Source organism: Mustela erminea, chromosome 10, assembly GCF_009829155.1.
Source record: "Mustela erminea isolate mMusErm1 chromosome 10, mMusErm1.Pri, whole genome shotgun sequence".
NCBI classification, from domain to species: Eukaryota; Metazoa; Chordata; class Mammalia; order Carnivora; family Mustelidae; genus Mustela; species Mustela erminea.
This window is the reverse complement of record NC_045623.1, coordinates 68,572,331-68,586,386: the sequence shown is the minus strand read 5'-3', so window position 1 is coordinate 68,586,386 and position 14,056 is coordinate 68,572,331. Positions and strand designations below refer to the sequence as shown.

Below are 14,056 nucleotides of genomic sequence, written 5' to 3'. Positions count from 1 at the left end.
TTTTTTTTTTAAGATTTTATTTATTTACTTGACACAGAGAAATGGGGGGGGGGGGGGGAGAAGCAGTCTTCCTGCTGAGCAGGGAGCCCGATGAGGGGCTCAGTCCCAGGCAGACGCTTAACTGACCGAGCCACTGGGTGCCCCAAATTTAACTCTTCCTCTTAAAAACATTTTTTTGAAAAAAAGATTTGTAGCACTGGTAGCATCCACATGTTGGCGCAGTTTAATACCAGTCTAAGCAGATCTGTTTTATTTTAGACCTTTTCGACTCACATGATGATAGAGATGATGAAGGGGAGGCAGGGTCGGTGGAAGAGCACAAAAGCGTTATCATGCATCTCTTGTCACAGGTTAGGCTTGGAATGGATCTTACTAAGGTAAGAATTAAATTTGGCATTTGCTCTAAGTCTTAACGTGTACGTGTGGATTCTCAGTGATTGTTCAGTGAATGTGGCTTGTAAATGTAGCATAATGACATAGCCTCTGTTACAGTTGTGGTTTAATATAATGTAGATGAATAAGCAGAATTTTTATAAATGGATAAAATATGTAAACTAGAATTCATAGAAATATAGTATATGTGGATAATATGAATTAGATTTGGGTTTTCTTGTGGGCAAACAAGGAATAATGTTGCGTTTGATTAGTAATTATGGATAAAACCTAAAGCAGTACAGTGTGCCCAGAATCAAAACGAACAGAGTTCTGAAATCTTGGGCTTAGAGGACCTGTGTTCGCATCCTGTGTTTGCAAGCCATGTAACCTTGAGCAGTCCCTTCCTCTGTGATCTTTATGTTTCTCATGTAAGATGAACATACAGTGGCTACTTCACAGGGTTGTTAAGGATTAGAACAGGTCATAAATGAGAAATGGTATGACACACAATGAGCCACACAATGAATTTGAATTTGAATTTAAACTTAGTTCTCTAAACAGAATGCCCTGTTAAGTTAGGAGACTAGAATATATGGGTGCCTATTATATATCTCACCACTGTGCTGGAAACCTCATCCTTGTACTTAATTCTCACAGCTCTGCAGAGGTGTTACTGTTAAGATTTTATGGATGAGAAAACTAAAACTCATAGAGGCTGAGTAACTTGGCTGAGTCCTAGTAACTGGCAAAACTGAGATTCTAATATGGTCTGTGATCTCAAAATCCAATCTTTTTACTGCCGTGTCTCATCTTAAAGACATGAGCTGTAGTAATTTTCATCTTGGTTAGATTATTATTCTGTCTGGCTTTAGAAAGTTAATAAAATTTAGGAGTCTCACTTTTGTTACTACCAAATCAAATACAGTGCTAGGTAGTCTTTGACACCAGTCAGCTTTATTTTGGCTTTGGATTTAGAGGGCTATTGAGGAAAAAAAAAAAAAAACTAATCCATACTACTTTCTAATAAGTGTCTACAATCAAACCCTTTACCTCAAATCTAAGTGAGAACAGAAACACAAGACTAGCATTTATTTGTGGAATCCAGCAAATTGGGCAGGAATGTTCTGGGTTTGTCCCGGAACTTTTTCAGTGATCATTAGATTGCATTTACTAGAGCAGAATTATTACTTCAGATTTGTAAGTTAGAGCTTAATTTTAGATGTTGACATCTAAATATTTCTGTTCTGTATCTTCCACCATGGTCGGCTTTGGTCTTAATAGAAGACTCATCAGAAGATAACTTGAACAATACCAGGTTTATTAGCTCATACAATGAGAAGGCTAGAAGTAAAGTAGTTGTGGGACTGATTAATTCAATCAGCTGTGTGTTAGAAAGAAACTCTGTTCTTCCATAGACTTTCACATTCAGGCTTGTCTCCTTGTCATTTCAAAATGGGTGTCACACTTCCAGTCATGCCATTCTTGGGCAAATAATGTCAAGAGGCAGAAAAATAATTTCTTTTCATGGATTTGTTGTTGTTGTTGTTAGGGAAGGATGGTCTTCTCCTGAAGTGGCCCCTCAGACTTCCTTTTTTTTTTTTTCTTTTTGACAGAGTTCATAAGTAGGCAGAGCAGCAAGTGGGGGTGAGGGGGAGGGAAGCAGGCTCCCCGCTAAGCAGAGAGCCCAACGCGGGGCTTGATCCCAGAACCCTGAGACCATGACCTGAGCGAAGGCAGAGGTTCTGCCCACTGAGCCACGCAGGCACCCAGACTTCCTTTTTTTTTTTTTTTTACAGATTTTATTTATTTATTTGACAGAGAGCACAAGCAAACACTTAACCAACTAAGCTACACAGGCCTCCAGGCCGCTCAGACTTTCAATTGAATCTCGTTGGCCAGAGCTATGTGTGTGCCCACACCTGAGCCAGTCACTAGCAAGGGAGGTTAAATGATACAGATTAATCACATTCACCCCGTGAGATCTGTGACCGACATGGCTACCTAGAGCCTGAACCTAAACTGAATCAGAATTCTGTTAACTAAGGATGAAGCAGGGATGTGCATAGGCAACCAAAAGTGTCTGCAATACTCAGTTTTGTAAATCGTGCCTCTCATAATTTTCTCTGCGAGATAATCTATATTTGGTCCATAGCCACTATAAGCTTCTTACATTATGAAAGATATAATAATTTTTTTTTTTTACCAAAAATGTTAAAAACTAGCTATTTTAGAAATCTTTACTGGCACAAAGGGCTGTGATTGCCAACAGATTCTGAAATCTTGATGCCTTTATGCATTCCAGAGTATTACAACAATACAATAATTTTTTTATGTTCACTGTATAAGTACATCATTAGTTTTTGATGTAGTGTTCAATGATTCATTAGTTGATATAACACCCAGTGCCCATCACAACACGTGTCCTCCTTAATACCTATCACTTGGTTGCCGCATCCCCTCCACCCCTCTTCTGTAATCCTCACTTTGTTTCCCGGAGTCCAGAGCCTCTCATGGTTTGTCTCTCTCTCTGATTTTTTCCCAGTGAATTTTCCCTCCCTTCGCCTAAGGTTCTCTGTTCTATTATGTTCCACATTTAAGTTGAAACCATATGACAGTTGTCTTTCTCTGCTTGACAATGCCATAAATTTTTATCTCATTCTTTTATTTATAAAATGTATCTTCTTACCTCAGATGCTTTTTATTTTCCCAAGCACTTTGTAGTGTTTGGAAGTACTATAAAGTCTTGTCCCATTTACCTCACTTGGTCTTCAAAATAGTTTTTTTTTTTCTTTCTTTCTTGAAAGTAGTTCTAAGATATAAGCAGGGCATGGGATTATCCTCCTTTTACACAAACTTAGGGATGTTGAGTTCGTTTCCAGGGCCTCCTTACATGAAGTGGCAGCAAAGTAAGTACTTGAACCCAGGTCAAAGACAATCTAGCCCTGTTCCATTTACTTGATGTGATGGCTGGTATCAGTGTAGTAGTAAAAACATTGAAGGTGATCTGGTGAATGGAGTTCTCAGGAAAATTTTTTAAGTAGGGAGGAAAAAAATCTTTTTATTACGTATCAAATTTTGGTTTTTGGCCATTTCTTCTTTTTTGAATTGCCTGTTCAGTTCTTTTGTCCATTTTTCTGCTGGTAATAGTAATCTTTATCTTTTCTTTTAAGAGCTCTTTATATTTAAAATTATTTACTTCTGGGGTGCATCACTGGCTGAGTCATTTCAGCATCCAACTCTTGATTTTGGCCAGCTCAGTATCTCAGGTCATGAGATATCAAAGGATATCTGTGCCTTGGGTGGAACCTGCTTAGACTCTCTCTTTCCCTCTCAAAAAAAAAGAAAGAAAGAGAGAAAGAATCCGTTTTGTTATTCAGCATTCTTTCTTGGCATTTTTAATTTCTCTGTTGACGAGTTCTAAGTTCATTGCACCAAGTCAGCAGGTAAGCTTACCTACCAGTCTAACCATATTAGATTATGAACATACATAGGAAGGAAACATACATAGGAAACAGTTTACTTAAAATGTAAACTCTGGAGTCTTATTATAAACATTCTAAATGTTAGAGCCACAGTGTCCTTTTCTAAGCTGTGTTCCTTCGATCAGTCTCTTCGGTAGTCTTTATATACCCAGCCACATTGGTCCACTGGTCATTCCCTGTATAAGTACATCATTAGTTTTTGATGTAGTATTTCCTTTCTCTGCCTTTTTTTCTCCCCCTCCCATGTCCATGTCTTGTTCTTCTGTTTTCTCCTCTGTTATAGCCATACTCTTATCTAAGGCTTTTCTCCAGTGCCACCTCAGTGAATTACTTCCCAGCTCTGCCTTCATTCTGGTCCCCCAGCAGAACATGATCTTTCCCTCTCCTGAACTTTGAGGACACTGAACATCTCTTGTATATTTGTCGCAATCCATCTAAAGATTTTTTTTTTTTAAGATTTATTTCTTCAGAGAGGGTACGTGCATGCACTGAGCGGGGGGAAGGATAGAAAGGGAGGGAAGGGGGAAGAATCTCATGCAGACTCTGTGCTGAGCATGGAACCTGATGCAGGGCTTGATCCCACGACTCTGAGATCATGACCTGAGCCGAAACCAAGGGTTCGGTACTTAACCGACCGAGCCACCCAGGTGCCCCAGTACTCCACCTAAAATTTGATGATGGTATTCTCTCATCCTTACCTTTGCCTTGTCCACAACATTTAACACAGGATCTTGAATATAGTAGATGCACAGTAATTACTAAATTTAAGGAAATTTTTGTTGTCTGTGGTGCTCCGTAATGAATAATTTATAATCTGATAGACATTTCAAAAACTGTTCTTTCATTTCCTAATGATATACTTCTCTTTTTAATTGGTTGTTCCTAATCTTTCTCATTCATTCTTTCCATATTCCAGTTTACTGGTTTTTTTCTCCTCTGCCACATTCCTAGGCCCTCAACATTTTTCTTCCTGGGGTCAGCCCCATGGTAGGAAGAGAGTTCAGATGGATTCCCATCTTTATTCTCTTATTGATTCCTTTAGTGCTCATTTAAAAATCTCTTGCTGTGTAATAGTAGTTATGAATGCATTTGTATGTGTAGTCCTCACATTCTAGGAGATCATTTATTTGAGAAGACAGTTGCATAAGTAGGTAAATTGCCTAATACAACTAATGATCATAGAGAAGCAGCATTAGAAAGTGCAGAGATTCAGGGCGCCTGGGTGGCTCAGTGGGTTAAGCCACTGCCTTTGGCTCAGGTCATGATCTCGGGGTCCTGGGATCGAGTCCTGCATCGGGCTCTTTGCTCAGCAGGGAGCCTGCTTCCTCCTCTCTCTCTCTCTGCCTGCCTCTCTGCCTACTTGTGATGTCTCTCTGTCAAATAAATAAATTTCAAAAATAAGATAAAAAAAAAAAGTGCAGAGATTCAGTACAGAATTCACATCAGTCCAGAGCAGTGAAAAAATTTCTCATTTTCTTTGAGCTTCATTTTTCTTGACTGTAAAATAGGGATAATAGTTTCTTCTGAACAGGATTGTTGTAAAGGAACATAATGTGTGTAGGCATCAGAGGGTAGCTACTGAGTGTCATTTGTCACTGTTATTCTGATTCAGGAGCTTTAGGGAGATTGCACGAAGAAAGTGACATCTGAACGTTCAAAATCTGTTCTTCGTTTCCCATCTGTTGGGCAGGTTAATGGGCATTTCTGAATCAGAATAGTTTGGGAAGTGGGTATCAGAAGCATGCCTGGGCAGTACATGGTGGGTATACCATGATTGGAATGAGATTTTTGGGTTTGGGGGGTTTTTGGTTTTGTGTTTTTTAAAACAATTCAGCAATCTGTTTATCTGTAGTGGAATTTGATCCTCAAGGGTCAAATGTTTATGTTTTTCAGGTAGTTCTTCCAACATTCATTCTTGAAAGAAGATCTCTTTTAGAAATGTATGCAGACTTTTTTGCACATCCGGATCTGTTTGTGAGGTATTTGAACACTCTAGTTTCCAATTTTTAGGATGTTACTTGGTAACTTTCTCTTTGTACAGAATAGATTAATTCTTTTTTTCCTTTTACCTTTCAGACATTTCTAGGAAAAGGCATTAAATACTTTGTTTATATCAGATGCCTGTCTGTTTGCTTAGGTTACATGGTAGTGATGTTAAGCAGTCAAGTTAGACACTAAAAAAATCTTGAGAGCCCATTAATAGGTAGCCAGTACTTATAAAGCCAAGGCTGGAACATATTTGATCCAGGGATTGGTAATCACTGTTTATACTTCATCCCAACAAAATTCAGTTACCTGAATTTAGCAAACCTTTCTGAAGCACCTGGCATTTGCCAGGAAAAAAAAAGTCAGTGTCTGCCCTTGAGGAGCTGGTAGTCTAGTGTCCAGATTACAGACAGACTCATAACTTCTAAATATTAGCTTGTAATAGTAGATATGTATGCAAAAGGAAAGTAAAGTTGGCACTGATTTACAAGGAGGTGAGTTCACATTGCTTTTCAGTGGTAGCAGGACATTTTTCCGTAAAGCAGGGTGTTACAGTCCATCTTTTCTTACTACATTCCTTGGCCTTAGACTATGGTTTACTGGAACCAGATAGAAATCACTTTGAGGTTTCACAATGGGTGGACACATTGGCTAACACTGGTATACAGTTGATCCTCAAACAGTGTGGGGCTTTGGGGTGCTTACCTCCCATGTAGGCAAAAATATGTACCTTTGACTCCCCCAAAACTTTACTAATAGTAGCCTACTGGGAGCCTTGCTGATAACACAAACAGTATTAACATATTTTTGTATGTTACATGTGTTACATGTCGTATTCTTAACAATGAAGTAAACTAGAGGAAAAATATTAAAATCATAAGGAAAAATATATTTACAGTACTTTATTTATCAAAAAATATCCACATGTAAGAGGAATCACAGTTTAAACCTATGTCATTCAGGTTAATTAACTATACATTTATCAGATTCATCAAGCCAAACACTTAAGACTAGTGCGTTTAATCATGTATATTATGTCTCAGTTTTAAAAACTCTCGGTCCTGGGTCCTCTCTCCCTGGCTTATAGTGGACCATGTGAAGGAGTGCAGCATCAGCTTGTGTCCTGTCAGAAAGCAAGACATTAAATTTTGTCTTTCTGCCTTGCAGCATTAGTGACCAGAAGGATGCCAGAGATCGAATGGTTCAGGTTGTGAAATGGTACCTCTCCGCCTTTCATGCAGGAAGGAAAGGATCGGTTGCCAAAAAGCCATACAACCCCATTTTAGGCGAAATCTTTCAGTGTCACTGGACATTGCCAAATGATACTGAAGAGAACACAGTGAGTTCTGAACTGATGTTTTTTAGTGATATTGAATTGCATACTGATTCAAGATTTCATTTTATTTGGGGGCAGATAATAATGGTAAAGATAGTAATCAAAAGATGCACAGCACCCCCAGAAGAACAGAATTGCTGGGTCAACATCCTCTAGATAATAGTGAGCAGGAAAGGAGTAGCATGAAGTGAGATTCAGAGATCATGTCATGCAAGACCTTGTGGGCTGTAATGGTAATTTTGTGGCTTACCAGGATTGCATTTTTGTTTTAAAAAAATCACTGTAATGATTTTGTGCAAAATAAATCAGAAAGGGGCAAAAATAGAAGCAAGACTATAGCTGAGGAAGTTTTGGCATTATTCCAGAAGATTCATTGTTGATTCACGCTATATTGTGGAGGTAGTACTACACAGGTAGCCGGGGGAGGTAAAAGAAAGGTGACAGATGAACCCTTCATGTGGGCTTCAGCAGTTCATTGATGCCATTTACAAAAAAGGAAAAAAAGTTAGATTTGGAGAAGGAAAAATCAAGAACTAATTGGAAATATCAAGTGTGAATTACACATACATTTAAGTGGAGTTGTCAAGTAGGGAGTCAGAATTTTTGAGAGTCTGGAGTTAAGGGAGAAGTCTAGGATAAAAATGGGGCTTTTAGAGATTTCAGTATATTTAGATGGCATTTAAAGTACTGGAACCAGGTACACTTAGCTAGTAAGACAGCATGCCTGGAGAAGAGTAGATAACGCAGACCTGAGTTCTCAGGGCCCCAACATCTAGAGATTGGTTTGAGGAGGATGTTGAAGAGGGAAGACTCAAGCAAATGTAGAGAGGCCCTAGCGCATAGTGCCTGGCACATAGTAGCCTCTGAGCAAACCATGAACTCTCCATATCTCTCCCTTTCTGTGTGATTCATTACATGTGGTCCTTACTGAAGACAAGGCAGTATAATGTGTCTGTTCTTACTCATTTGGCAGACTGATAAGTGACTGTCATCTGTGCCATGCCTGGCCCTGGGTTAGGCACTTAATGCTTGCCTTCAAGGAACTGTTGGTCAGGGAGGTCTAGTGAAGGGAGACAGACACAAAACTGTAATTCTAGTAGTGAAATTAAGTGCCATAATAAAAGTTACGTATAAGGTGGCTTGGACTTGTGGAAGAGGGAATAGTTAACCACCATGGGAGGCGCAGAGACTCTAATTGTTAGATTATGCACAGTGTCACTTCTGTTTCCACGCCAAAAGAAAATGTTATATTTACTTACAGGAGCTAGTTTCAGAAGGACCAGTTCCCTGGGTTTCCAAAAACTGTGTGACGTTTGTGGCTGAACAGGTTTCCCATCATCCACCTAGTAAGTTACAGAGCTCTGCACCATCCATTCTCAAACTGTTTTGTCTAAAGAGGGTCATTAAAAGCCCCAAAGCTGGGGCACCTGGGTGGCTCCATTGGCAGAGCATGCTGCAATTCTTGATCTCAGAGTTGGGCATGGACCTACTTTAAAAAAATAATAAAAAACACAAAAGTTCCATAGCTGAGTTCACTATAGTATGGATTTTATGGCATTTTATCCTCATATCTTCCTAACCTAATGAAGATTGGTTCCTCTTCTTTCTTATGTAAGTGCCAAAGATTCTGTTCCATTGATTAGCTGTGTGTAAAAAGCAGGGATGTGGGAAACTAACTTGTCCTTCTAAAATCACACGTATAATGAGCTGTGCTATAGAGACCTCAGCAATTTTGGGTTTATATAAATGAGATGTAGTTTCTACACAGTATGTTCTTGACATAGTGGAGAGAATGCATATCTTTAATGTCTTACTTGCTCAACAGTGTTAAGACTGGAAATAGTGGATGGGCCCAGCTTTTGGTGGGGCAAGAACATACTTGCTGACCAGAGGATTTTAAGCCTCCAGGATTGCTTCCCTCATGGTTCAGGGAAGTTCCTGGCAGAATGGTCCTATGTTGTGCTTGCATTGGGAGAAACGGTATAAAAGGCAGTTAACGTCCTTCCTGGCCTCATTTGAAGCTGTTCTTTGAGGGACACCAGGATTTTCCCCATGAAGCCTGTTCTTTCTCCAGGTTGAGTTGGAGAGGGGACTATAGCTATGTAGTGCACTAATTGAAAACAATTTGGTTCAGTTTCAGCCTTTTATGCTGAGTGCTTTAACAAGAAGATACAATTCAATGCTCATATCTGGACCAAATCAAAATTCCTTGGGATGTCGATTGGGGTGCACAACATAGGGCAGGGTAAGTCTCTGAGCATTGGGTAGACTAGAGTGTTAATAGAATTTTATTGTAATATGTGCTGTGGACCCTTGTCCTGTGAGGGAAAATGGCACCAAGAAAGCCAGACTGGATGTCATTGTTTGCATATAAGCATGTGTATGGGGGAGGAGAACAGGGGTGGGAGGGTGCAGGATTGATTTTTCCCTAAATTGAATGGAGTATCCTGGAGTATCCAGCATCCAGACGGTAAAGCCTTATGCTCATCAGAGATTCTATCCCTTCTCTTCACAGGCTGTGTCTCGTGTCTAGATTATGATGAACATTATATTCTCACATTCCCCAATGGTTATGGAAGGCAAGTAGAGCTATATCCATTTCCTCTGATCAGCTGGCAGCAGAACCTGCTGTTCCTTAAACTACACCCCTCTTTTCTGTCCTCTGAACTGGCAGCCTTACCTGCACTTTTGGTTTTGCAGGTCTATCCTCACAGTGCCCTGGGTGGAACTAGGCGGAGAATGCAACATCAGTTGTTCCAAAACTGGCTATAGTGCAAATATCGTCTTCCACACTAAACCTTTCTATGGGGGCAAGAAGCACAGAATTACTGCTGAGATTTTGTAGGTATTTTGTTTTTCTGCTTCTCTTCTGCTTCTCTGAAATACTTTTCTTTTTTGTCTTGAACTGTAACTTTTATTAAGAGGAATTAACTGTTTCAATGGTTTTGTCTTTGTAAACTTGTTTCACATCCTGTGTGTCTCTTCCTGAAATTCCTTATCAGAAGGAGACCTAAAATCTCGGTTTAGAACAAGAAGCATTCACTGTTGGGATTTCCTTCCTGGGAACCTGAGAGGAGTCTTAGCAGATTGCCAACTAATGCAAATCATAGATTCCTGACTCATTGGACCATGGGCCAGTCTGTATAGTAGACCCTGTGATTCCCACTGCATTGTCTCCCAAGTCCTCACAGTCCTTTTTTCTTTGCCTTTACTAGGGAAAAACAGTAACCATCACATCTTGGCTTGGTTCCATCTAGGGTCAAATGAAGATAGTTGTGCTGTCTGGGTAACAGTCAGTTGGGTGGATTCAGAATCTGCCTGGAAGAGAAGAATCTGCAGGACTTTGTCTTCCCTAAGAGGCCCTGTAGGAATAGGGTTGTAGATGGAAGAAGATACATGACTGATTAACCAGCTTTCCAGGGAAATTAATTGGGATGGCATAATTAGCATCCAAAGAAATCTTGAGCAGGAAGGTGCATGAACACATGATGAAGTTTACCTAAAGATCAGTGTAAAATCTAAAAAATTACTGCAGTCAGAGAATATGGGCAGACCTCAGAGAGCAGCACAGGTCACCACTGGAACTGATGGTGGAAATCAGATGTCCAGAACAAAGGCATGGGTCGGCCTGCTTCTCAGTGTTCCTTGAAGGTAACCAGACCAGCACCAGCAAGTCAAACTGTTTGACCTTAGGACCTCAGGATACCTTGGACCGTTTGAGCTCAGGATCCTTCCTCAGGATGAACAGCCTGGTCTCCAGGTTTACATCCATAAGTGAGACCTTCGCTGACCTTCATTTCAACACTTTTGCCCTTTATCGCCATTGCTCACATAAACTCACCATAGCTCTTTACCACCCAGAATCTCAGTGGCGGTGCCTCCACAACTAGGCTGTGAACAGCTTGAGAGCAGGGACCATCCCTCATCCTTTGTAGCCCCAGGGCCTCCAGCACAGGGCTCTCTTGCTCACCTCATATCCACTATTCATGGGATGTTGCATTCATTAGCATCTTGTTTAGGGGCCTCATTCTTCCAGTTGGCTCAGGGAAATCCAGTTCTGCTAAGCTGCTTTTACCCAAGACTTCACAGTTGCTCTTCCATGTTCTGCTCTGACCAGATTCTTTGGTAGTTTTCAGCTTAAGACTAACAGAAATGTTTCCTTTTCTGTTTAGTTCTCCAAATGATAAGAAGTCTTTTTGCTCAGTTGAAGGGGAATGGAATGGTGTAATGTATGCAAAATATGCAACAGGGGTAAGAACCTATATTCCTATATTTTCCTATATTCTACACTTATTGTAGGCTATATTGTAGACACTTTTCATCCAGAAATTTAAACACCAAGGCCAACTCTAATGCCATCTCTTCAAGGAAATCTTTTCATTCCCCACCTCTTCCCCAGCAATATATTTTATTTTCCCCTTTCCTCTCAGAATACTCAGTATATGTAAAAAAATATATAAATATATAATATACATATAAAATATTTATATATAAATATATATTATTTCATATATGTATAAAATAAAATAATGCTTGGCATATAGCAAATACCCAGTAAGTGACAGCTGTCTTATTAGAACGGGTTGTATGTTTTAAGTGCCAAACTAATTAGTGTTTGTTTACACAACTTGAATTTTTATAAGAAACATATTTACTGCCTGACACCATGGATACAGAAATGAGTAAGATAGTCCTTGACTTCAAGAAACTTGGAAACAGTACCTAATTAAAGTAGGAAGAAGGTGGTATGGGATTAACAGGAGGAGCAAACAAACTGGATTTTGGACTGGGAGAATTTGAAATGTAAGAAGCACTTCAGTGTTTAACATTAGAATTAGTTGTTTATGAGTCTGACTTTCCTAAGAGATTAATATTGAGCATGTAGCACATAGCCACATTAAAAACCTCTGTTGACCTCCTACCAAGACTTAGATACACCACTATATTTTAAGCTGAAGGTAGCATATGAAACTCACAGTCTACACATACTATTCCCATGTGGGATTTATTAAATCTGTTAAAGCCTTCTGGGAAGAGCTGACTTTTCTCCTGGAACAATTTGAACAAATAAAACATCTACCTCTTGTTTTCTAGGAAAATGCAGTTTTTATAGATACCAAGAAGTTGCCTATAATTAAGAAGAAAGTGAGGAAGTTGGAAGATCAGAATGAGTATGAATCCCGCTGGTAAGAGGACTTTGTTAGAGCTCTTGTCGCAGTGCCCTTGCTAATGGCTTAGCAAAGGCAGGGCTGGGTTTTGGAGACACGATAGCAGAACATAAAGAGCACAGACTAATCCTGAATACCTGGGTTCATATGAGCTCCCACTTACTAGCTTTTTAACCATGACTGTCAGCTTGCCTCTCTTTGCCTTCTTTCCTAAAATGGGAGATACCTCAGTTGATGTGAGGACTGAATGAGATAAACACATCGTATATATAATGTTTGGGATATAATAGATATTCACAGTGTGCAGGGTTACCACCATCTTTGTGGTTTATAAGAAAAGGCAGTGAGGTTCCCTATCGAGGTGTGTACAAATACCCTAAGGTCTTTTGTTGCAAAAAACTACAAAAAAAATTTCATCCCTTAGTATTTGAGTATTTAACTCTAAAATGACTTAAAAACCACTAGCCACAATATCACACTTGGAAGAAACAATTCCTTAATATCATCAAAAGATCTAGTTGGTATTCAGATTTTCAGTGGTTTCAGACATACCTTTTTCCTTTACCATTTGCCACAGTAAAATCAGGATCTCTCAGTGGGATGAGAATCACACACTGAAGTTCTTTGTTTAGCATATTTGGGCATTTCTTAAGTGAAAGAAGAGGATCTTACAAATCATTACCCAGCTATTGTCTCTAACTTGTTAACAGTCTGCGTGGCTGGACTGCCTGCTCGTATTTGTAAGTGGACATCTGTAGAAATTTGTGCTTTGCTCCTCACCACAGGGGGATCTTAGGCATGGCCACTTCTCTGGTCCTTAGGTGTCTTCCGTTGTAAAGTTACCTAGTTAATCATTTTCCAGGCCTTGAGAAGAAACCACATCTCCTACCTCCATAAGTCTCTGCCGTTCACCTCTTGATCCTTATTCTCTCTGTTCAGACTGTTTCTCCAGATTTCACTATTCAGGGGAGTTTTTCTGAAATGGTATGTCTTTGCCCTTATCTAACGCTTTTTGACTTACAGTAAGGGAAACTCACACCCTAGAGAGGTGAGCTGATAAGCCCCAAAGTTGCATAGCTAGATAGAGGTACAGCCAGAAGTAAAACCCCAAGTTTCAGTTCTGTTTTCTTCTCTGTTGTCTGTACCATATATCCAGCTTTCTGCCCATCCTTTATTTTATTCCTTTGGAACAAGCAGGGGAATCTTCTATTTCTCTGTCCATTATTCCAGTACCTTGGTACCACTTTAAGGAAATTCAGTCTGTGAACTACTCTTAAAGCCATTTGACTTATACTTGCATTATGCTGAATTGAGTGGGGCTCTAGTCTTTCAGTCTCAAGTTTGCTAATTCCTCTATCTAATACTCCGTGCCTTGACTTCTTTTCCTTTAGCCTTTGGAAGGATGTCACTTTCAACTTAAAAATCCGAGACATTGATGCAGCAACCGAAGCCAAGCATAGACTTGAAGAAAGACAAAGAGCAGAAGCTCGGGAAAGGAAGGAAAAGGAAATTCAGTGGGAGACAAGGGTAAGCTTGACTGGGGAGCCTGCCCCAACCTACCAGCTGCTACTCCCCCTGTACCCTGTGCTGTAAGTCATTCATTCATTTCAGTGAATGCTGAAGTAGTGTGTAGTGTACCACTTCTCAATAAGCATAGTGACGAACAAGGTGAGCCCTGGTCCCTGCCTGAAACTCACTTCAGTGTAATG

The 14,056-nt window shown here is 39.8% G+C and overlaps 1 protein-coding gene across 7 annotated transcripts in view; it reads left to right on the top strand.

The window, feature by feature from the left end:
* The window catches only part of OSBPL9 (oxysterol binding protein like 9), a 169,468-nt gene that overhangs the window by 152,832 nt on the left and 2,580 nt on the right, over nt 1-14,056 (top strand). For all 7 annotated transcript variants that reach the window (XM_032302361.1, XM_032302364.1, XM_032302363.1 and 4 more), the window contains 10 exons: nt 259-377; nt 5,751-5,836; nt 7,011-7,182; nt 8,441-8,525; nt 9,314-9,424; nt 9,695-9,758; nt 9,880-10,020; nt 11,352-11,430; nt 12,274-12,365; nt 13,739-13,874. In XM_032302361.1, the coding sequence (XP_032158252.1) occupies nt 259-377; nt 5,751-5,836; nt 7,011-7,182; nt 8,441-8,525; nt 9,314-9,424; nt 9,695-9,758; nt 9,880-10,020; nt 11,352-11,430; nt 12,274-12,365; nt 13,739-13,874 (1,085 nt within the window). The remainder of the gene's footprint in view (nt 1-258; nt 378-5,750; nt 5,837-7,010; nt 7,183-8,440; nt 8,526-9,313; nt 9,425-9,694; nt 9,759-9,879; nt 10,021-11,351; nt 11,431-12,273; nt 12,366-13,738; nt 13,875-14,056) is intronic.